The 23,834-nt window shown below is 39.6% G+C and overlaps 2 protein-coding genes across 3 annotated transcripts; both read right to left on the bottom strand.

Annotated features, from left to right (window-relative positions):
- Positions 1-957: 957 nt before the first annotated feature.
- Positions 958-5,242, bottom strand: gfral (GDNF family receptor alpha like). Of its 2 annotated transcripts, none has more exons than XM_075484109.1 (9): positions 5,134-5,242; positions 4,808-4,919; positions 4,321-4,476; positions 4,085-4,141; positions 3,684-3,999; positions 2,219-2,478; positions 2,046-2,126; positions 1,873-1,954; positions 958-1,753 (listed from the first exon to the last, which is right to left on the bottom strand). In XM_075484109.1, the coding sequence occupies exons 2-9, from the start codon at positions 4,857-4,859 to the stop codon at positions 1,684-1,686; spliced, it is 1,074 nt and encodes a 357-aa protein (XP_075340224.1). In that variant the 5' UTR covers positions 4,860-4,919; positions 5,134-5,242; the 3' UTR covers positions 958-1,683. The 2 variants fall into 2 exon arrangements, with proteins under 2 accessions (XP_075340224.1, XP_075340214.1); XM_075484099.1 differs by having other exon boundaries at positions 4,808-4,936.
- Positions 5,243-7,965: 2,723 nt separating this feature from the next.
- hcrtr2 (hypocretin (orexin) receptor 2) lies at positions 7,966-23,168 on the bottom strand. Its single transcript, XM_075484122.1, has 6 exons — positions 23,011-23,168; positions 13,672-13,915; positions 11,836-11,951; positions 10,781-11,001; positions 10,451-10,572; positions 7,966-10,054 (listed from the first exon to the last, which is right to left on the bottom strand). The coding sequence occupies exons 1-6, from the start codon at positions 23,158-23,160 to the stop codon at positions 9,885-9,887; spliced, it is 1,023 nt and encodes a 340-aa protein (XP_075340237.1). The 5' UTR covers positions 23,161-23,168; the 3' UTR covers positions 7,966-9,884.
- Between the last annotated feature and the right edge of the window lie 666 nt (positions 23,169-23,834).

Below are 23,834 nucleotides of genomic sequence, written 5' to 3' on the forward strand. Positions count from 1 at the left end.
AGGAGGAACTCTTTCTTTGGCACGATATGAAGAAAAATTTTGATTCCAACTATATCTTGACAAGGAAATAACAGACAGCTGTGTTAGGTATAAATCAGCTCCAAACTTAACAACAGTGCTTTGTATTTGACTTTGAGAAAGTCATTCTGGTCTTCATATCCTCTCATTCTGATTACTACAACTCTTAATAATCACTCAGACGTCATCACCTCATTTCAGATTAATTCACATTGCTAAAACATGTGTCTTAACAAGGTCAAAAGAGATTTAACAGGGTAACATATTGCTATTTTGCCTCGTACCCACTGATTGATTTTGCCCTACATTATGTTCAATTGAACTTTTTCACAATGTCAAAGATATGAAAACAACCTTATTTGAGTTGGAAAAAAAAAAATTAGATGATAAAACCAAACCTTATTCTAAGCTATAAAGCTTAATATTTTTGCAAAGATAGATGGGTGTTTTACAACATGTTAGATGCAGTTTCTTTTTGTGCTGGAGATGCACTCAGCCAGAAATGTCAATTTTCAGGGGAAATAAAAAGGAATAAAAACTATTATCCAGAAATCATTATTAAAAAGATTTAAAAATAAATAAATATTGTTCCTGTCACAACTGGCTAAGCTGCCAATGTAATAGAAGATGCTTATTCTGATAAACAGAGAGAGCGTTTTTGAGTATTTAGAGTTGGTTTCCTCAAATCTTTAATAAAGTGCAGAAGATTTAAGTCTGATGTTGGCTTAGTTTCTGATAAACTACTGTTTGAGGCTTTCCTTTAAAATCCAATCTTTTTCTAAGTGGAATAGAAATGCAACATGTCATCACTGAAACATACGGCATTTTGATCAAAGTACAGGGCTTCAAGTTGTCTAGAGTGAAGTATCTTATCAGTAACAGGTGATGAAAAAAAAGTGTGAACAGAGAAATCATCACAAAAAGACAACAGATATCTGACTTGTTGCAGATGTGTAGTTTTTTTTAATGACTAATGGTCAAAATGTTATTATTCCTCACTTTTATTATTATCACAGAGAAAAACATTTTATTTGAGGATCCCAATTTAAATCTTGTGAGCTCACACACAAGCATCTGTTTTTAAAGTCTCAGATGTACATCACTGTTATCAACTGTACATTTAAAAGTTTTAACAACCGTCACACAATCAGTCTTTACTCTCTGTGGCATTGTCATCTAGTTTGAAGTCCAGTATAATTGTATCATATCTCAAAATGGCGCTGTAGAGGAGAATTGCTGCTACACATTACTGTGAAAAACTTTTGGCAATGGCTGTTTCTACCAGGGGGAATCTTTTTAGTCTGAAATTAATTCTGTAGTGTAACAACATCAAATAAGAAGCCAGAGACATTGATCTTTAAGAAAATACAGCCTCTACAAAGCCCTGAAACCTGTCAAAAATCCTAAAAAACACACCACCGGTGGGATTCGATAGGCAAAGAATATTGATTTGATGTAGTTTATTCTTGTCTGATGCACTTTGTTTTTACTCGTGGCACTTTTTAAAGGCATTCTCGCCTTTATCTTCTTTTTTTCTACAAACGTTGTGTTCTATTCAACATTGCAAAAAAGGTGTTATATACGACAAACAAAACAACCTTTGCATACATTTGACAATTAAAAAAAGAAAAAAATATCAATGGCAAATGTCAAAATGAATCAATTCTAGAGAACAACAACACAATTCCTCCTCCGGGGATGGCAAAGATTGGTTTGATCTCTGCTTCTCAACAACCTACACGCCGAAAAATAGAATTTAAAAAAAAAAAATGTTTAAATAAGATTAGATATCATTTATCTAAATATTTTCGGACATTTTCCATTAAATTGGGGAATTGGGGTTGATGTACTCACCAAAATTTACAGACAGCGGCCAGAGATATAATTATAATAACTCCTGCAAATATCAAAGCTGCAAAAGCATACAACAGGTGATCTGAAAAGATAAAACACAGTGCATCAAAATGGTAAAAAAAAAACTGATGATCTGTATCAATATGAATATAATCAAATCAGTGGAAAATTACCATGTGACCATGTGTAACCATGCTCAGATCCATTGATTTCATGGGGTTTAGAAGCACCATCACTGCGTTCCCTAAATGTTACTGAAATAAGCATAACAGTTTGGTTTAGTTCTTCCAACAATAACTAATTCTATAATCAAAGTGTTTGTTTTAGAAATCTAAATCCTTCTTACTGAAGTGTGATCTATTATGAAATACATCCTGAATCATACGGCATGTCAGTAGATGATCACTGTGCACTCCTTTGCAAGTACAAGGATGGTGAAGCACTGTGCCTAAAGTGGCCAAGAAGGCCCTTCTACATTCAGAACATGTGCCGAGGATGAGAGCCGGATCCCTCAGGGTGAAACATCCGTCTCTTTGAAGGTTTTTGTCACTGCATTGTGCCTCTTCACGGCTCCAGCATTTGGCTTGGAGAGTTTTTAACAGGTCTCTAATAAATCATAGAAAAAAAAGTGTGTTATATGCAGCCATATCCAATGACAAATCCACTTCCAATTTGTTTTTAAATCTTGATTATAAATAAAAATGACTTGGGGTAAGTGCAAACTGAAATGCTTGGCATCGCCTTTTCTTAGCTGACTGTACTAAAATGCATCTGACACTAATGTGCACCGATGCAACATATCTAGAAGGGAATATTATTGCTGTCAGGATCCTTGACATTTGGGGCATTTCAGTGTGGTGTCTAGACATTTCAAACCAAATTGCTAATGAAAGTTGGGACAGCACCTTGCATTTTGCATGGAAGTTCGCTGCCATCTATGTGTAAAAGGGGGAAAAGACAGCAAATTGAAAAAGCTTTGGATAAAGGTGTTACACAAATGCAGCAATATTTTTTTACTAGATTGTCTTAACACCAGCTCTCATTCACTACTCACTTGCAGATAAAAAAAATATCCTTCAACTTCCATTTATGACAAACACTTTCCAAATAGACCCTTCTAACCAACCTCACTGATCATCCTCTGACTTACCTGTTCCCCACTTTAAAAGCTTCTTCACAAACCCCTTCGGTCTCATCCTAGCAGGCATATAACAGTTCTGTAATGGCTAACATTTTAAGATGGTATCTTCAAAACCCATTCAGCTAAAATTTCAATTTCAATTCATAAAGGTGAATGAACCGACGGTTCTCACCATTTCAACAATCTCCCCGTCAACAGTATCTTTAACTGGATCCAGGATATAGAGCTCACAGGAGTGTTTTGTCCCTGCACCATACTACATTATTCTCAGTTAAATGTGTCAAAAATACATTCAGTCTTTCCAAATCATTGTCACACACGCATAATATGTAGAATAATTGTATGAATAATTCACTCGAAATTCAGGGCTGACAATAATTCCACCGGGTCACTCTAAATGAGCTGCTAACATCCTTCTTTGCATCTTTATTTATTTTCCATTTCTGCTTCATAATCAGTGCTGAAGACACCATTTCCTCTTTTCGCCTGATTACCAAAGGCAATGTTGCTGCCTGCTTCTTTAGTTCCCTCTGGTTGTATCCACCAGATGATGCGCATGAACCAATTCATTTGTAGTCATTGGGGGGTATCGTCCCTGCTGTTTGTCGTAACTTGTCTTTTTAGAAAAGTATTTTTTTGGGTCATAGTATACCACTGGAGAACAACATACCTGCAGTTACTGTCCTCTACACACTGGTCCAGTCTCTCCTGGCAGATCCTGGTCTCGTCACCACATCTGCCAGTCTGCAGACCAGTTTTCATTAGCAGACAACTCTGATCCGACGCCTCACACTCACACATCACCAGCATCTCTGCAGCATTTTGTGGCATGTTGCCGTAGAACTGTTGAGTTTCTTTCTCACAGAGGTCACTCTCGCACTGCTCTGCCATACATGCTTGAAGAACAGGTGCAAGGTGTCTGTTGCAAACTGAATCACTGACACAGATACCTATTCGATGCACGCAGGATCCAGAACCCCGATACGCTGCAAGAAGAAAGGTATTCATTTAATTTCTAATAAGAGACTCATCATCTCTCAGATGAAACTGTTATAGTGAAGTAATTACTACCAATGTTTAAACTGCTCGACTTCCAGTCCATAACTGTGCTTCTCTGCTGTTGAATTGCTGTTCAAATAATAGGAAACAGGATTAGGTCTTTAGCGACAATTGTTCAGTAAAACTGTTTGTTGTTCATGACACTCATTCAGTAGCACGCCAGTCTTTGTTCATAAGATCACCTTTGGTAAACAAACATGTAATTTCACGGATAAATGCATAACACAGACACAAGTGAGGATCTGCACCTGGCTTTCGGGGGCATTGTGAGGCCAACACTTGTATAGAGTCACATAGCTCCTCCTCCCAGGCACACACACACCCTCGCAGTGAAGGAAATTGGTCGAGTGCGGTCTGGATGGTTATGTTACACACCACTGAGCCCTTTATTTGGCACCCTTCATCTTGAATATCACAAACACACATAGGGAGGCAGAAAAACAGGATTTTCCATAAGCTGGCACAGTTTTGTTTGTACAACAGGTGCCTCCAAGTGTTATGAGATCTGATGGTTTTCACCTGTGAGGGTGCAAGATTCTAATTTCAAAGCACCAATAGTTTTCTAGTCATTTCGTTACATGCAATCTACCACAGGCTATTGCCTCAGCTATTGCTCCACCAAGTGTAGTTCAATTTAATTTTCTCAAGTGCTGAGCCACCCAGGAAAAGGCAATCACTCATTCACTGCCACTTCAAATTTCTAAAGAATGACAATACGTTTCAGTTTGCGCTTACCTTCACAGTTGCCAGAGTAGAACGCGCGTTCACACTTGCATAAATCTGACATACAGGTGTCTACCTCAGCCAAATGATCAGATGCTGGAGATGAAAAGCTGACACTGGATATCTGAGGAATAAGAATCCCTGAAGTACACATTGCAATCATTTATCTATTCATATTTCATTTGTATATTTGTTGTAATTCTCTTAAGCTTATTTAGAAGACGTGTGAACTCATTGGTGCCGATTTGGTTGGCTGCATTACAGACTACATTCAGTTGAAGTTGAATACACAGCACATAATGAATATTTCTATACACAGTTGGTGAAAGCTTACTTACCCAGAATGACTGCAGCTACCAGATGTATCTGTGGCATGTTACCTGCTGTCAGTTGACAACTGAAGCTCTTATGCACCTGATCTGTCCCTCTCTGTTGTGTCACAACTTCAGCTGTGATACACCACCTGCAGTCAACAGGATGTAACACATATCTTGGAGGCTGTACCCTGCACTCTGTAATAAAATTACACCCTCCAATAAAACAGACACAAAGGAACAATATAGACAAATCTTTTATTCTGGTGAAGTCATAGAGTGACTGTGAGACGTCAGATAAAAGCCAGTTGAATGCGTATTACTATCTACTAATAATAGTTTAACTGAATTTGTGCCAGTGAGTTTTTAAATAAGAATGTTTGCATTACTGATGCACTGAGCTCCTCTCTCCTTCTCTCCTGTCTTTCTTTCTCCAAACATTGTGAGTCTTCACAGATCGAAGCGTCTGATCCGCTTTAATGGTCCAACCATCCTGCCTGCTGTTTATTGTTATATTGTTTGTTGTTTGCTTGTTCCCCGTGTCGAGCCAGATTGCTGACACTTTGCCCCGATTCTATGGAGGTTTATTTTCCTGGAGTTTTGTTGTTTACTCAAAGAAGAATCACTGAAATTTCTCTTTATAACACTCGTACTGATTGAAAAGTACTGTGCTGAAGATTCTGCTTATCATTCATCATTTAGAAGAATAAATCAAAGCATATTTCTTTCTTTGATTGATTTTGGGCCCAACTGAAGCACAATTATAGGCGCTACATGTTCGCCTCGCACAGGGGTGGCCAACCGGTCAGAGACTAAGAGCCGCATTTTTTACTGTGTTTCCACAAAGAGCACATTATTTTGAAAAATGACCGAATTCTCTCCGTTCCATCCGTCTGTTCTTGACTCGCTCAGCATCAACGTTGATATTAAACCCATGAACCGAGCAAAATGAGTCAAAAACAGACGTGTTTGGAAAGCTTCTTTCCAGTGAGGAGACGGAAGAAGAGGTGGTGACCACTAAGAAAAAGAAAGCTGCATTTTGAAGGCATGTTTAAGCGTTACCATAGCGACCAGAAAGGATGTCATGTCAGGAGGACGCTGCTAATAAAGTTACATACAAGTACACAGTGGATTCAAGTTTATTATTATATTTACTAAATACCACAGAGTCTGTGTTGGTCGTATCGTTTTATTTTGTAGTATTTATCCGCCACACCCGAAAGGCCGGTCCGTGAAAACATTGTCCGACATAAAACCGGCCCATATGGAGCAAAAAAGGTTGGAGACCGCTGCCGTATTGAACTCAAACGATGCGAACACGCACATTAAAAAACACCACAAACACAAATTTTGATATGAACGTAAGAGCCGCATGAAACCAGACAAAGAGCCGCATGCGGCTCAGGAGCCGCGGGTTGGCCACCCCTGATGTAGAGGAACCTGTACCTGTAAATTATCTTGATTAGACAGTAGCAATATGTTGCAGTACATAGCATTATGATGTGTGGCTGATTTTTAACTACACACAAGCACTTTGTTAACAACACCCAATCTTTCTAACCATGTTCTTAAATGACTCATTTTTACTGGTTTGCTCCATTGTCTTGTTTTGACCACTGTGGCTATGTTTATATGTTAATTGGAAATGGTTACTATTCCATTCCGGCAACAAAATTTTAGCATATCTCATGAGCTGCATTAATAGTGTTGCTGATTTTACCCTCAGTGTAGATTGTGGCAGTGTTCTCTGTTTAAGATATTTGAAGCCGATTTAAAGAGAAAAAAAAATTGCCTCGCTACGGAAATCAACAGATTGCAGCGAAGCTTCTCTTTGATTCAAACCTTCATCCTGAGCATGCACGAGGCAACGGTGGAGAGAGAAAAAAAACTCCCTTTTAACAGGTAGAAAACAGAACCAGACTCAGGAAGGTACCTCGACTGGTCGGGGGTTGGAAGAACAGAAAAGAGGGAGCAACAAGTACTATGTCACCAAGCCAGGGTTACCTGCTGAGAAAGAGAGATATAAGTTAATGACAAAAGTAATGCCACTTCTACATGGAGAGTAAGAGTGAGGAAAGGTGCAACATGGGATATTCCCCAGCAGTTTAGGCCTATAGCAGCATCTCCCCTTCTGCTTTTAGAAACTCTGGGAACATCAACTAAACCTGCAGTCTGACAGCAAGGTGCTTTGGGTAAAATTTCGATCTATGACATCTTTGAGATATGATGGTGCTTGGTCATTAAGACCATAAGGAGTATAATTTTAAATTATTTTCTGAATGTAACAGGGAGCCAATGAAGAGAAGCTAAAACTGGAGAAATATGATCTCTCTTGTTAGTTCTCATCAGAACTTTGACCGCAGTATTTTGGATCAACAGGAGGCTTTTCAGAGAATTTTTGGGACAGCCCAGTAATAAAGACTTACAGTAATCTAATCTTGATGTAACTAATGCATGACCTAGTTTTTCTGCATCACTCTAAGACAGGATGTTTCTAATTTTTGCATTATTGCGAAGGAGAAAGAAGGCAGTCCTAGAAACCTGTTTTTGTTCGTCAAAGGACAGATCCTGGTCAAAAAAACTTCACCAAGGCTGGAAAATTATGCCATGGTGTCTAATAATATTACCCAAAAGAATCATGCATGAAGTGAAAAGAAGCAGTCCAAGCAGAGAACCCTGCGGAACTCCATGACTCCTTTCCATAACTCAAGACTGAATGAGTGTAGAAGGAATATGCATCACCAATTTATTCATCAAGCACATAAAAAAATTAACAAATATTCACTAGAGTGCAGCACAATTTAGCCAAGTAAACTCAAATAAATAACAGATAAAAATACATAAAGTGCATGGAGTCACAATATACATAGAAATATCAAATACGAAATAATACATTTTACCACTCTGACCAACAGCCAAGTCCAAAGTTATGACCAGAAAAATGCTAATGTGCTGTTTAACGTTTAAAATTCATGATTAATCATAGCTTTAAGTGTATAACATATTCATCAACATGGACATTAAAGCTGCCAACAGTGAACAAATTAAATCTCTTTCACAAAAGCCACCCCAAAAAAACAAAAAACTGGCAGAGCTTAACAAGCAGACACGAGTCAGGCCACAAGTCACTGAACAGAAATCAAGCTGGCCGATTGAGATTCATTTTCCTGTACAACATTTGTTTTCTTTCATTGTGACATTACATTATATGATTCTTCTTCTCTTGATTTCTTTTCAAATGTAATTGTATTTATTTGACGAGGGATTTCCAAATCCCTTTTTTCTCTTTGTTTTTTAGGACTGTTAACAGAGGCACTGATTACCCTGATGATTGTGTGGTTTTGGGAAAATTATTCTCACAATCAGCTTAAAAAACAGTTTTGATGGCATACGGTAGTTATTTCCTTCTCCCTCCTTGATGTTGTCAGTGAGCTTTTCCCCATGTATCTAGAGTGAGAAGAAATGAGGCTTGCTGGAGGTCTTTTCAGTCCCTCTGATGTATAAAACGACAGGAATTATTAATTTCCTGTGGGGTGAATTAGATTAAAAGTAATCATATAAGTTTGCATGATAACAAATATGTGCCAAACATATTATTAAATGAATTAACACTGCATCTATATCAAATTGCAATGTCTTTTACTATGCGGTTTTTCCAAGGGGACTTAGAAGTGACGGACAACATTCAAGCTCCACTGCAGGAAGAATCCCTGGTTTAATGTTTAAACCAGGGATTCAAAATCAATTTAAATCTGTTGACAGAATACAAATATTGCAGGTACAGTAATACAGTGTTTGCAGGAATAGGTTTAGTGCATTTGAATGTGGCACAATATATAAATATAGTCTCCCTCTGTCACATGTCCTGCTGTTCATCTCTCCTGGTTTGGGCCTCCCTTTTTCATCAAGTCTATTTCTTCCTGCCTACTTTAGTTTTTGTAGTTCTGTGTAGTTTTGCATCAAAAAATATTAATGTTACTGCAGGTCACAATCTTCTGGGCGTAAAGGCTATTGGTAATTGTTTCTGCTTATCCAAAGTTGGAAAAATGTAGCTATTTCATAGAACAATACTTCTTAATGTTATAATCCTGTAAGGTGAATATTTCTTTAGTGCTGTGCATAATGCAGCCACAGTGTGTTCACTTTGTGATATGCTGTACAAACTTGGAGCGTGTTGAGTGGAAAACCTGTCATAGCAATTAATGTTTTTCCATGGCTGTTTAATGTGTAACCTGTCATCATTTACATATTTAAAGTGCAGCTAATCACACATTAATGGACATTTACACAAAAAAATTAAGATGGACGCCTCAGCTGCATTAAGCCTTATCATCTTTAGCACCTGCTCCTCTGTTGTAAAAATACAAAGGGAAACAAAAATGATTTTAAAAAGACCCAATAAATACAATCAATCAAAATTGGCAATGCTGAAATAAAAGATGATCGTGCAGTCTAAACAGTTTGTGATACAGTAGAGGTTCGACTTCAGGTCATAAAATGCAGATGGTATGAGACATTAAACAGGAACCTTTCACTTTGTCATTATAATGATACATAGACACTATATTGAAAACTCAATAATTTCCAAGTTCCTAATAAGAGAAACTGGAGGCTAGTTTTCTAGGGCTCCAATTTTTCTTAGTGTCCCTGTAAAACTGACTAAACAATCACCGTGGTTCTTTTTCAATGACAGGTATTCATTTTTTAATTCAGGTCCACACATTTCCATTAATGATCACTGTATCCTCTGAGAACTTCCAACTTTGGTTAAAAGACTACACCATCTGATCTGATATACGTGACAGATTGTCCACAATGTTAACTTGAGTTGACAAGGACTTTCGGCTGTCTGAGCTCGCTCTGATCCTCATCCTTTCGTTTTGATTTTGCTGTTGGCCGCAAAACCTGCAGGAGAAGGCTGATTTGAACTCCTCACGGAACTTGCCTGGAAAAAAACAAAAAGAATACATATAATCTATTTTTTAACTGTATGTATGTCTTGGACCAGAGACATCAAGGTCTGCTAGTTTATGAGCTTTTGAGGTTTAAATTAATTTATCTACTCATTTGACGTGGAAGTATGTGTTTTGTAGTTTTTACAGTAAGGAGGGGAACAGCTGAAATGAAAATGTCAGTATGAGGGCCACACAGCTCTTATTATATCCATGGACCTTTGACAAATCAGACATCATCAAAGAATATCAACATACAATGAGTTGAGGAGAATCTAAAGCGGAGCGTTACGTTGTTGATGTCAAACTGTCCACAAGAGGACAGTAATGAACTTACTTTTTATACTGTAAATAAACTCTTAAGAGGTACGACAGGTTTAAAAACTCACCGCTCAGGAAGTTATAAATGATGGGATTTGCTGCACTGTTTGCATATATAAGCCAATGAGAGAAAGTAAACCATGCATACACTGTCTCTCTGTCGTTTGTGTTCTTGAAGATGCCAAAGACTCTGGAGATAAAATAGGACAAGGAAAGAGATTACTTTGGCATGCATTGTGTCAAAAAAACAAGCCACAATTCAGTGATCTAAACATACTGCATCAGTGAAAAAATCATGCATATTATGGTCTCTGATCTGAAATAACCTCTATGGCGGAGCTTATTGTGCATTCATTGGCTTTTGATCCATTGAAAAGAAGATCACGAGAAATTGTTACCTTTTCATGACATTGAGCACGCTGATCGGTAAGTAGCACAGAGCAAACACAAAGAGCACCACCATTAGCATGCGAGCTGTTTTGCGTCTGGCTTTGACTTGTTTGATCTCAGCACATACTGTGCTGGTTCTAACCCTCACAGACTCTCCCAGTCCTGTACTTGTAGCTGAGCACTGGATAGACCTCCACTTCCTCTGAATCCCTGAAGTATTTCCAGGAATCTGTTGATTAAATGTGTGCATACATTAGGCACTATAAGCCAAATGACCCTCAATTCACAGTGAGATTAATGTTTAAACATAGCTTTATGAGACTAGGGACCTGTACAATGAGGCAGGATATAAGGCTTAGTGAGGCAATTTCACACAGTCATGATGGTGCTTAAATTCCTACAGGTGTAGAGTGCCATGGTATCGACTGCGGGGGCATAAAATCGCTTAATCTAAAAGATTAAAAAGAACATTGGTGTAGGACGCTAAAAAGGTCTCTTCTTTCTTCTGTCTCTGTCAAGAGTTAGACTTCATCTAAAACATTTGGCCTTCCCTGACAAGCATTATTGCGACTGCAAAGATTGTGAGTTAAGTTAAAAAGTTTATATGACAGCGTAACATCTTATAGACTGGATGTCTAGGAAAGTCACTCAAAGTGTGCCTATTTTCTGGTTTTATTTCTTCTTGTCTGCTCCTAAAGCAAATTAATACTCCTAGGAAAAAAAGCTGAAGAATCAGGCTGATATTCTATTACATGGGATAAGAATACAACTGCAACATGCATTTTCATGTTCTTTATTAGTTGTACAGCCATGTTGGTTGCTTTACACACTGACTGTGTTACATTTAGTCTGAATTCTAACTTAAAATGCTCTGTATTTATTTTGGGCTATAAATTTGTTTGTGTGACACATGTGCAACTCCTTTGTTTGTTTTCACCAAATTAGAAATCACGGTGAATGATTGCGATGAAGCTAAATAATGAAACACATCCTGGTTATGTTAGCCCTGCTTCATATCATACAGGCCCCTGAGGAGTCACTTGTAAAAAACATAAATACACACCTGTTGACACCACAGCTTGTGGCATATCTGAATATACGCCAGGACCATGAGGCATAATGGTGCAAAGTATGTGACAATGAAGAAGCACGTGTGATACACCTTTGGATAAATCTCAGCTGTGAAAAGAAAAAGAATTTACATTATAAAAACATTGTGTTTATACTGAGGAACAAGTGAGAAACCAATCAGAAACCATCTAACGATTACGAACTCACAAATTTCCTTCGGGACCAATATTATTTAGTATAGTATTTATCTATCCACCTGAAGTATAATCACTAAGTCCTTCACCACTCTGAACCGAGAATTACAGAGTACATAATGTTTGGAGACAGTATTACAGTTTCCAAAGCAGATGGGCTTAGCACTGTCATCTCAGAGTATTTGTGTTCCTGGTTTGAACCCTGGCTGGGGCCTTTCTGAGCGGAGGTTGCATGTTCTCCCTGTGGGTTCTCTCAGGGTACTCCAGCTTCCTCCCACCGCCCAAAAACATCTATTTAGATTAATTGGTGTCTCCGAATTGACCCAGTGAGTGTGAGTGTGGATGGTTGTTTGTCTCGTTTGTCTCTGTGTGACCCTGTGATGACTGCCGATCTGTCCAAGGTGCCTGCCTCTCACCCAATGACAGCTGGGATAGGCGCTGGGATAGGATATCAGTGAAATGATAAAATGACCACTGTCTTCAACAGTCATTTATCATTAAATTAGCACCACAACATGTATTTTAGAAACACTTTCATGATTTCTTGAATTCGTAAATGATCAATCACTATCACGTTTCTGATTTGTTCCCCACATGTTCCTCAGGCTCCGCTGGCATGTTGGCGTGCTGTGAAAGAATGGTAGAGGGAAAAATAAGATCACACGCACACACCTTTCCTTGGTAACTGTTGCTGGCCCTGTCAATTTCTCCTCTCCTCTATATAAAGAGGCAATGTGGTACAAAACTATCAATACAACAGTTTGCCTACAGTCACTGTGACAGGTTCTGGCTTGAAAAGCTTTTTCTGCATGTACAACACAGTCTCACGCCAGCATGTGTAATAGCCACACTGCTCCACAGATCAAAACAAAGCAGTGTCCAATTAAGGCTCAAAAATGTTTTAAATCACTACATTTTGTGGGCTCTAAATGCTGTTGCACTTCTGAAATTATAACATGTATACAGTTACGAAAATGAGATTGCACTATAACATGCACATGACATCACACCATGAACTGCCTGTTGATAGTCTGTAGACAGAATGACTGTTGCCCAAATTCAGGTATACTAAGTAAGATTTTAAAAATGTATAAATAGATAAACAGATGATAAGCTTTAGGGATAAAAAACATGTTTTGGCTTAAATAGTAAATTTATGCTTTCCACTTGGCACACGTAGCATGAACAATTTTCTACATAAAACAACAGGCAAAATAGAACACTGCAAACTCATATTTTGTTTTAATTTTGTGTGACACAACAAAATTTGGGATGTGTGGATAAATGTTTTAGTTACAAGTTTTCTTATGGGACTGTGGTATTTCTATTACAGTAGCATTCTGAGTGGCTAACCTGAAAAACACAAAAACACCTTCTTCATTACTGTTTATGAACTACATCATCCATCAAACGTCTATCATGAAGTGTGTATTTACATTTTACTGAATAGAGGGATTCACATTGTCTTGAGGATTGGGAAACGACAAAAAAAAAAAAACATGTAAAATGTAACTAATTGCCCTTTAAGTCATTTTCTGAATTGTTTGGTCTTACTTTAAGCTGTGCTTTTGGCAGAGATAGTTCTGAATATAATAATGGTTTCACATGTTTAGATGAGACTTCTTAATACTAACCTCCCCAATGTTCATCGCACACTGTGAATAGGCTGGTCTTGTTCGTGAGTTCAGGCAGCAGGCTGCTGGACTCCATTACAATGGCTTGAGGAATCATGATTATGCACGACACAACCCAGATGGCAACAATGCTCTTGCGGGCCCTCTTGGCAGTGCTCTTGAACATAAGCGGGTGACAGATAGCATACCAACGGTCTTGGGCAATGCAACTCAGTGTTAGGACTGATACAGAAACTGAGATGGTCTGTGTAAAACAACAAAGCAGACAGAGACAATCAGTACTTCTCATTGAGTAGATTTCATAATCTCATACTTGGTTTCAACAGTGGACAGAAAACATTTTCTTGAATTTGATTATACGAAATTTATAGATATTACAGAGAATGATAAACAATACTGGTGGAGACTTCACATTGCTCGAAAAGAAAGTAATGAGATTTAGCTATAAGTTAGTTTTGATAAAGTTCCAAAAGCACACTACTCTGTTGCTTCATTGATGTGACAGATAGAGATAGATAAAAGACAAGAAATAAAAGAGATTAGAAATATAATAAGAGAAGTTATTCATTTATTAGAAGGCCTAGGAAGAGTAAATATTTCTGCATTAAAAAGAAAAAATCTTGGCATAAATACTGGCATTGCTGCAGACAATGTGGTGGGGAATATAACGCCACAATGCCTCAGTCTCACAAACTGTTTGTGTGTTTGTGAAGTAGTCCGGGCGGTTGTGGATTCATCCACCTGTATTTTCTGGCACTTCTCATGTGACAGTGATGGCTAAATTACACTATATTGCGAAAAGTATTCACTCACCCATCCAAATAATTAAATTCAGGTGTTCCAATCACTTCCATGGCCACAGGTGTATAAATTCAAGCACCTAGGCATGCAGACTGCTTCTACAAACATTTGTGAAAGAATGCGTCGCTCTCAGGAGCTCAGTGAATTCCAGCGTGGTACCATGATGGGATGCCCCCTGTGCAACAAGTCAAGTCGTGAAATATCCTCACTACAAAATATTCCACAGTCAACTGTCAATAGTATTATAACAAAGAGGAAGTGATTGGGAATGACAGCAACTCAGCTACGAAGTGGTAGACCCCGTAAAAAAATGATGGCGTGGGGTTGTTTTTCAGGAGCTGGGCTCGGCCCCTTAGTTCCAGTAAAAGGAACTCCAAGAGAACCAAGAGATTTTGGACAATTTCATGCTCCCAACTTTGTGGAAACAGTTTTGGGATGGTCCCTTCCTGTTCCAACATGAGTGCACCAGTGCACAAAGCAAGGTCCATAAAGACATTGATGAACGAGTTTGGTGTGGAAGAACTTGACTGGCCTGCACAGAGTCCTGACCTCAACCCGATAGAACAGCTTTGGGATTAATTAGAGTGGAGACAGTGAGCCAGGCCTTCTCGACCAACATCAATGTCTGACCTCACAAATGCACTTCTGGAAGAATGGTCAAAAATTCCAATAAACACACTCCTAAACCTTGTGGAGAAGCTTGCTCAGAAGAGTTGAAGCTGTTATAGCTGCAAAGGGTGGGTCAACATCATATTAATCCCTATGGATTAAGAATGGGATGTCACTTAAATTCATATGCGTGTAAAGGCAGATGAGCAAATACTTTTGGCAATATAGTGTATGTCAAAAGCACTGGAGAAATCAAAGAATACTATCCTTACTGTGCTGCCTGCTTTGTCTAGATGAGAGGGGGCTCGCTGAAGCAGGTGGATTATGTCATCTTCATCATCACCCTCAGATTGATAAACAAACTGTAGTTTTAGTAGTGGGTCCTAAAAAGTGCTAACTTGCACTTACACAAGTGCACACTTACTTAGGCAAGCTAATAGCAGCCTTTCCGGGACATTCTTGATGTGGGATGTTAGGGCAACTGGTTTGTAAACAATGAGCACAGAGATTTTTTTGGATACTAGAGCAAGGCATGATGTTGAACTTGGACCAGTTAGGCTAAGGTTGAAGACGTGCTGTAGAATCCCACATAGCTGCTCAGCTTCAGGTATCGGGGCAGACCCAGAACTGCTAGAGACAGACAGGCTGAAGATAGAGGCACATCAGGAGGTCTTAGTATGTCCTGATTTGTGGAGAAATGTGAGTAAGGCTTGTTGAGGTCCCTTACTGAGGTGTGGGAGGGCATGATGGAGGTGGTAAGGAAACCGTGCAGACCTCACATCCTAGGTAGGATCTGTGTAGCTTGAGTTAGGGAAAGAGCATGTTGAGCATTGTTCTGAACTGAACCTACTGAAAAACATGTGAACTGGCTCTGTACATCGTTCTGGCTCCACTTCACCTTAAAGCCTGTCATTTTTCATGATATTCCGCTGGAGCAGGCTTGCGTGGCTTATCTGTAATTGGATTGAGGGCTGTGCCAAAACTTTCAGAAGTCCTTCTGTGTAGATTTATGTCATCTTATCATCTCCAGTCTACTGCTGTCTCTTACAGTTCTTAATGCTTTCGTATCATAAAATGAGGAAATGGCACTCTGAAAACATTTTGCTTATTAGTAGCATAACTTGTGGGCATCACTTAATTTGATTTTCCATGTTTGGGCTGCTGCTTACAGGAGTCCACACCTTCTGGTTTTTGTGATGGAATAAATGTATCTTCTCAAAGAAGAAGGAAAAATCAGATGATTCAGCAGAAAGGAGGTTGTGTCTGGAAGCTGATGGGGTCTTTTAGTGCCATAGACTGGAACAGAGACAAAGTAATTAATGCAATGACTTAATGTGTAACAGGCTATAACTTCTGTGTGGACACTATAATCCCTACAAGGACAGTGAGATGCTTCTGGAGTCAACATGAACAGGAAAGCCTTCGGCGAAGGAGGCAGGGAGTTTTAGGAATGCACAGAAACAGTTGAAAAAGAAGATAAGAGAGGGCAAGAAGGTGTACGGAAAAGCCTGGAAAACCAGCTCCAGCAGAGCAATGTGAAGAAAGTGTATTCAGGGATGAAAAAGATCACAGGCTTAAAGGAGAAGAGGGGTCAGATTGATACAAGTCTGGACAAAGCCAGTGAGCTAAATTCTTTTTTCAATGGGTTCAGTTAAAGGAACATTCCACCAGTGGAGACATGAATATGTATTGAAAGTGGGCCATATATGTAGTAGAATAGTAGCATAAATTTTTAATTTGGTGCCTTCTTGACCGAGAAAAGGCAGAAAATGACTTTTTTGTGCTTGTGGATTAAAGACAACAATCCCCATAGTGCATTGCAATGCTCAAGATCCGCAGGCCACTCCCCCGAGAGTGTACGAGCTCCTCCACCCGACTCTACGCTACCTGGAAATCATGTCACTGCCTTACCTGTTTGCACTTCCATCGAGCACCTTACTGTATACTCAATCACAGGGTCAATACCTCTTTTTTTATAGTGTGGATAATGTTGTTTGTGTGTCTTTATGTTCATGACAATTCTTATTTTGTGAATTAAAAAACAAAATGTCACTCCTTCTCTCCTGTCTGCCTTCAACAAAGTTTAGAATAGCATCATAAACTTGGAAGGAGGTAACTGATTTGCAACAAACTTATAATGCAATGTATACTTGTAATGCTTCATAATTTATAGTAATTATGGGTAGGCTATGATCACAATTCTGTCGTTTTGTCATCTGAGGTAACAGTAGCTAGGTAGTTCCAGTTCTGAAATGTTGGTCGTTCAATAACTCGAATACACTTGGAGCAACATTACTAAGAAAGAACCACAACAACGTACATTTTAACCATTTAATTAAATAACTATACAAACAATACAACTGTTGAATGAATATAAAACAAGGAAACTATAGCTTCTCCTGAGCGTCCTCCTGAGCGTCCTCCTGAGCACCCGCAGTACTGGCCGTCTGGAGCTGGGTAGTTCTGGCGGATAGCCTGCACGACACGACGCCCTCTGCCCAATCTCTCTCCTTGCAGGACCCACTCAAGAAAGTGCCGGTAGGCTGTTTGACGAAATTGTCTAGACAAAACATTGATCACAAAGTGAGTGACGGCATTTGAGCCTAGCGTGCCACAGTAGCTTGCATAACTGCAAGCTATTTGTGCAATGAACATGCCACGTTAGCGTGTTAGCAAGAGTACTCCTTGACATAGTAACAAAGAAAACAAACTTACTTTACAGAAAGACGTCCATTTGGCCCTGTAGGCTTTGGCTGTCGTTTCCAGTTGACTTTAGGTATTCTAAAGTAGGTCTCCAGGACGCCACCAAGGCCCAATCCCAATTCTATTTTCTACCCCTTAGCCCTACCCCTTAGCCCTAAGGGTAGGGCTAAGATGTCACCCCTTCGAATTGGGACAGCACTTCACACTCACGAACGTAATAAGTCAGTTGTTACGTAACCAAAAGCGACAGCTTTAGCCAGAAGTAAACAAACATGCCTGCTGCTGTGGTGTTCGCGCTGTCCTGGGCTATTCGGATATTTTTAGAAATATCTGCGTCGAATCGACGGAGTGCCATCAGGCGAAGGCGTCTTCGACATCTGGGAGCATTGCTGGATCTTGTTACGGTATGTAGAATGAGAAATTAATGCAAATAACGCGTGTGAGTGAGCAGCTGGTAGCTTCCAGAGCTGGCCTGTGAATATGATAATGTGTTTGTGTGTGTGTGTGTGTTTGAAAGTGCTTCTAACTGTACATTTGTGATATCGTGTAATATAGAAACAATTTGCTTGTCTCGTTGGATTTGCTGATTTATTGATTGGAGTAGTATCCTAACCTGGCTAACCTAGCTGAAAGCAAAAGCTAACGTTTAGCCTTTGTTACTCGCCTCGTTCCGTTTGGAATAAACATGCAGCTCATGCGTTTTTGAAGCGGTTTTCTTTGTACCAGGTTCAGATTTGATGACATAAATAAATGCACTGCATTGTGTGTGCTATCAATGTGTTGGTTTGGGAGGATGAAAGCCTGATCTTTCCATGTTTTTCTTTCCAGCAGACGGGTCATCCTACAAATTATTGCCGATTGGACCACAACATGTACCCCAATTTTGTTGTTATCCCTTGTATAATAAATCTCTTCATACCAATATCCGTTCCAGTCGTTCATATGATGTTGATGTGATAATCATGCTCACAAACCTTTTGTCCTTAATTTCTTTTATTAGGCTCACATTACAGACTGGTAAGGCAGCTTATTTTCAGAAATAACAGCTTAAAGTGTCTGCTGTAAAGTGTGTGGTGCAAATATGGACAATAAACAGTATGAATATAAACAATATGAACATAAACGGGCAACAGCGCAATCATCGAGAACGAGATGACCGGAGTAGGAACAGCGGAGGTGCATGGCACATCGGAGGTGCATGGCACATCGGAGGTGCTGGGCTCAGTGATGTTCTGGGGGAACAAGACACGACATGACATTATAGCATGCACTTTCATCCATTGTAAAAAATTAAAAAAAGTAAAGTTGTCTATCATGGGCTCAAACAGAGCTAAAAAGTGCTCCGTGTTCTGCTCGTGGCGCTTCTGCTCCTTCAGGCTCTCCTGTATCAGGTAATCCATTATGGGATTGGACTTCCTACTTCTTTTGGGGATGGGGATGACTTTAGAAACAGATCTTCGTTTTCGGCGCTAAACCTGATCAGGCTCATTGTTTGTGCTTGAGTCCCTGTGAATCACAGGTATATGAATACTTGTGATAATAGGTAGCGAAATGACGCTCACGTCACTCAAAAGGAACTTCTCTATGGTTAACCAACTACATTGCTTGTAAATACTCGAGTTACAATTTCAAAAACGACAACTTTGTTGTTTTGCGACTGTCGCAGCACATGCATTGACCGATTACTCCATAGTAGGCTAATAGTGACTTTTCCCATGTGCGTTTATAACAGAAAATAACTACACATTGCCACCATGTTAAACTCACACAATACACCAGTTATCACAACCTAAAACGGTTAAAACAGTTAAATTATGGCAAAACAATAGAGGAACTTACATTTGTGTGGTGTTCTTGCTTCTGCCACTTTTAAAAAGACTCGCGATCTCCCGGTAGTCGCGTTGTACTCTGGGAAATATATCATACCCCTTCAAACGGAGTCTGCCTGGCCGAAGCCCTCCGTTTCAAGGGCTACAACGGAGGGGTAGGGCTAAGGGGAAGGGTATTGGGACACCCCTACCCCTACACGTGAACGCGCAAAACGGAAGGGAAGGGGTAAGGGGTAGGGCCAAGGGGTGAATTGGGATTGGGCCCAATTCGCCCCAGCTCGATATCTTCTTCAAAATCCCAGTCCAGTCCTCCGTGTTAGCTGCAGCTCTCTCTCTCTCTCTATTTCGTTTTTTTTATTGGCGGTTGGCAAACAACTTAAAGCAGCATTACCGCCACCAACTGGTAAGGAGTGTGGATCTCATGACAATTATATATACACCTATATATATATATATATATAGAGTTAGCTGCAGCTCTCTGCCAGTCTAAAGCACTGGCACTGATCTGTGATAGGTCTGTTAGCGCATTAGGTCCAACCCCCCTATGGGCGGTGTTGAAGGGTGGGAACTAGGCTTGTAGCAGAGAGTCAGGCCGTTTCTCAATATACGTTCTTGTCCGTACTTGTGTTCTTGTGAAACGTCATCAGTCGCAGCCCAAGTACTGTCCCAATACACAAGTTCGCATTTCGCCGAGAACGGGGAAAGTTCCCGGATGTGTTCTCGACACGCCCATTTTACCGAGGATGCATCGGTAGCTAACTTGTGCTAACTTGTCAGCGCAAATATCCCACAATGCACTGCGCTCCTACCCGAGCCGAAATCAACAGGCTGAAGCTGATTTCATTTTAGCTCTAAACTCTTTAAATATATCACTTTATCCACGTTTAAAACATTTTGAGGCGAGAAAGTAGCCCTTTAGATCCCGATTTTATCGTTAATTTGTCTTAATACCAGCTATTTACAATTTTGTTCGGAAGAATTCTGTGCCTCAAACTTGGATGAAAAAGCCCAGCTGTTTAATCAGAGCAGGCTGCCTCGGGCACGAAGAACGCATCGTCTCAAAACTGAAAACGGAGCATGTGTACTTGTGATCTCCCGAGTTCATTCTTCCGAGGTTGACTAGCAAGAACATTCTCCTCAAGAACACAAATCTGTTCTTTGCATTCTTGGTATTGAGAACGCTGAAAGGAGAGAAAGGAGAGGGAAAGCTGGCGGCTTTTTCCGGGTGGTACTGCACTCTAGGGGCGCCAACGAAGCAGTGCAGAGCAGGCAGAACTCTCTGGTGATAATATGAGATCCACCTTAGATGCAGCCATTGCTTTGGATAGAATTTTTTATATTTTTTCATTTTAATTTTCCTAAAGGCAGGATAAATTATCCTTTCAAACGGCACTTGGTTTGATTTTTTAGACTCACTAGATTTGTTTAAAATACACATTTATTGTCAGTATTGCATCCCGAGTGACGTCACCTATGTGGCATCACTTTACGGCATGGTCAGTCCTAGCGCTGAGCTAGCAGAGAGGGGTTAGCTCAAATAGTTACAGATTTCAGCACAGCCCTTTTACATACTCTCTGACTAGCCTCTGGTTTAGCTTTGGTTGTTGTTAGCAGCACCAGGTTAGCACTCTGGCACAGTGGACGAGTGCCGTAAAGCAGCCGGTCGTAATCAGCCGTGCATTCTTCAGATTCCGTTAGCTAGATGCTAGCGGAGACTGACTCGCAAATGCCAGACCTGTAAGAAAACAGAAAGCTATAACTCCCAGGTTATTGTACTTTCGATATAAATCCACATCCCTCTGTCAGAAATCAGAGTAATATTTTCAGGTTTCAGCCGCTAGCGGGGACATTTTTTGAGTTATTAGCGCCAGCCCTATGGCCAATGATCATTCTGCACTCGCTCGCCAGCGCCCCCAGACAAAATCAACTGAACTGCAGCCAAATTTTTTATAATGGGGCGAATAGGAAGTGGAACGGCTGTCTGTAAAAGGGCTGTGCTTGTAGTCTCAACAGAAATCCACCCCTCTTACACTTCCTCCTACAATGACGCAAAATGACGATTTTTGCGTCATTGTAGGAGGAAGTGTAAAGAGGTGAATACGGATTTCTCCCGTCTCAGGGGGAAATGAGAGAGTGTTGCATGACCATTCAAAAGTATGACTGGGTTTCTAACAATGCAAAGCCTAATGCAAATGGGTGGAGTGTCCCTTTAAGAACAACACTCAGCCTATATTCATCCATCCATCCATTTTCTATACTTGTTTTAATCCAATTAAGGGGTGGGCTGGTGCCTATCCCAGCTGCTATTGGGCGAGAAGCAGATGCTGGACAGGTCGTCATCCATCAGCATAGTGAAAAGACATGTTTCCATACACAATCTCCCTCTCGTCCATGGTGAATTTAGAAGTTGCTGGTGTTATTGTTTTTTTTTTGGCCAGAGTAAAAAAGACCAATGTTTTTTTACAGTGCATATGGGTTATGTTTGTACAAAAACTTAGTTCTTCCTATGTCTTTCTACACTTTAAGTCACTGAGTGGTCAAAGATTTTATTACAGCTCGTGTTTGCAGCCAGTGTAACAAACATAAATGCAGAATTTCCTAATTGGTCTCCATCTGCCTGTACAATGTTGAGAAATCATGAATGAGAAACATCCTGTTATCAGCACTGTATAGAGTATAGGTAACCTTTCGGAAAAAAAATTACATATTTTGTGTTTGGCTTTTTCTGCCCCCTGCCATTAACCCATTCAAGGTATTTCTGACCTTCAAAATATATTAGAAGCACAGCATGAAAAACCTACTCAAATGTCACCTTTCTGTTTGCCAAGTGGGATTTAAACCCTCTGGTGTTCTTAAAAGCAGCAGGAGGCAAATATGAAAGCAGCAGCAATGATAATACAAAGCATACAACAGTAAACAGGGAGAATATGACTATGTAGACCTTCAATGAGGCCTTCAATCGGGTGCCCTAAAGTGTACTATCAAGTGTGTGTAAAAGCCTTTATCACCATAATCCTTGTAGTTTACATCGCAACTTACTTGGTCATATCACAACTGAGATAAAATTCACATTGATAAACCCCTGATCTGAAAGATTTTTTATAGTAGTATCGATAACATCTTGTTCTCTCAATGGACATCAATGTGAGCAACACCATCAAATAAAATGGGGGATTTTCTTTTGCCATACATAATTGAATTAAACTTAGACTACCATCAAAGATCTAGGACAAGGCCCAACCTGTGTGATACAAAAAGGTCTTTCTGTGTTCATCAAGATAGAAAGGAGTTTTTGTGTAAGGATGATAAAGATATATGTGGCTCCTTTCTTTCACAAACTCTTTACAAGAGGGTTTCTCATGCCTTGTTTGAAAAGAGATCATCTTTAGTCTCTTACCTGGAGATAAGGGACAATTTTGCAAAGAGTGTTTCCGAAGAACCATGTTTCTGTGATGTCGACCACAAGACTCGCAGGCAGGCAGATGATGGTGACCAACACATCAGCAAGGGAAAGATTCACAATGAAGTAGTTGGTCACTGTGCGCATGTGACGATTTTTCCACACTGCAAAACAAACTGAGAGTGATACACAAAAAGGGGAAGTTTATTTGTCAGTGGAATGGATTTATTTTCTATCCGTCAGTGTCTTAAAGGCATTCTGTCAATCATAAAGTTTGGATTAAATTTGATTACATTCCTTTTTACATCCATGTTGTAGTTTCTTGCTACAAAGACTTTTAATCAGATACAGCATACGGTTGTTCGATAGATGAAGAAAAAGTGATGCTTGTAAAAGCATTTTTTGCCCTGTTTACTTTTCTGCTTTACAATGTCTTTGAGTAAAATGGCACACGCCATGTTGAAAAATATGTTGACACAGAAAAATCTCGTGCCTACTCTCAATATGTTTCTAAAACAGAAATATTAAAGATTTTACAGAGGAACAGGGTAAAAACTGGTGGTCAAAAACCTGGAACCTAAACCACAATCCTGGTAGTAGTATATTTTTACCATAACTATAGGATTTCTAATTCTACACTTCAGGTTTCTTCCAGTTACCCTGTATTCATTTTCTTTCAACGGGAGATGTCTTTTGGTAAACAGGATGCACTTGAATTTTCATTCAGAAGGCTGACTTTATCCAGGCAGGGTTTGCTCATGTTTCTCACAACACATCACAAGCAGTCACTTGAAGTAAGACCGCATGACCTTGAATTATGT

Source organism: Odontesthes bonariensis, chromosome 2, assembly GCF_027942865.1.
Source record: "Odontesthes bonariensis isolate fOdoBon6 chromosome 2, fOdoBon6.hap1, whole genome shotgun sequence".
NCBI lineage: Eukaryota > Metazoa > Chordata > Actinopteri > Atheriniformes > Atherinopsidae > Odontesthes > Odontesthes bonariensis.

What these genes read in the sequence shown, in the direction of transcription:
- gfral (XM_075484099.1), bottom strand. Translation starts at nt 5,170, where the DNA reads ATGCCACAGATACATCTGGTAGCTGCAGTCATTCTGG. An exon ending in GTCGAGCAGTTTAAACATTG is followed by an intron (nt 4,000 to 4,084) that starts GTAGTAATTACT and finishes TTCTTCTTGCAG; the next exon opens with CGTATCGGGGTTCTGGATCC. An exon ending in GCCGCTGTCTGTAAATTTTG is followed by an intron (nt 1,754 to 1,872) that starts GTGAGTACATCA and finishes TTCGGCGTGTAG; the next exon opens with GTTGTTGAGAAGCAGAGATC.
- hcrtr2 (XM_075484122.1), bottom strand. Translation starts at nt 23,160, where the DNA reads ATGCGCACAGTGACCAACTACTTCATTGTGAATCTTTCCCTTGCTGAT. An exon ending in ACAAGCTGTGGTGTCAACAG is followed by an intron (nt 11,002 to 11,835) that starts GTGTGTATTTAT and finishes TTTAATCAACAG; the next exon opens with ATTCCTGGAAATACTTCAGG. An exon ending in CATTTATAACTTCCTGAGCG is followed by an intron (nt 10,055 to 10,450) that starts GTGAGTTTTTAA and finishes GTTTTTTTCCAG; the next exon opens with GCAAGTTCCGTGAGGAGTTC.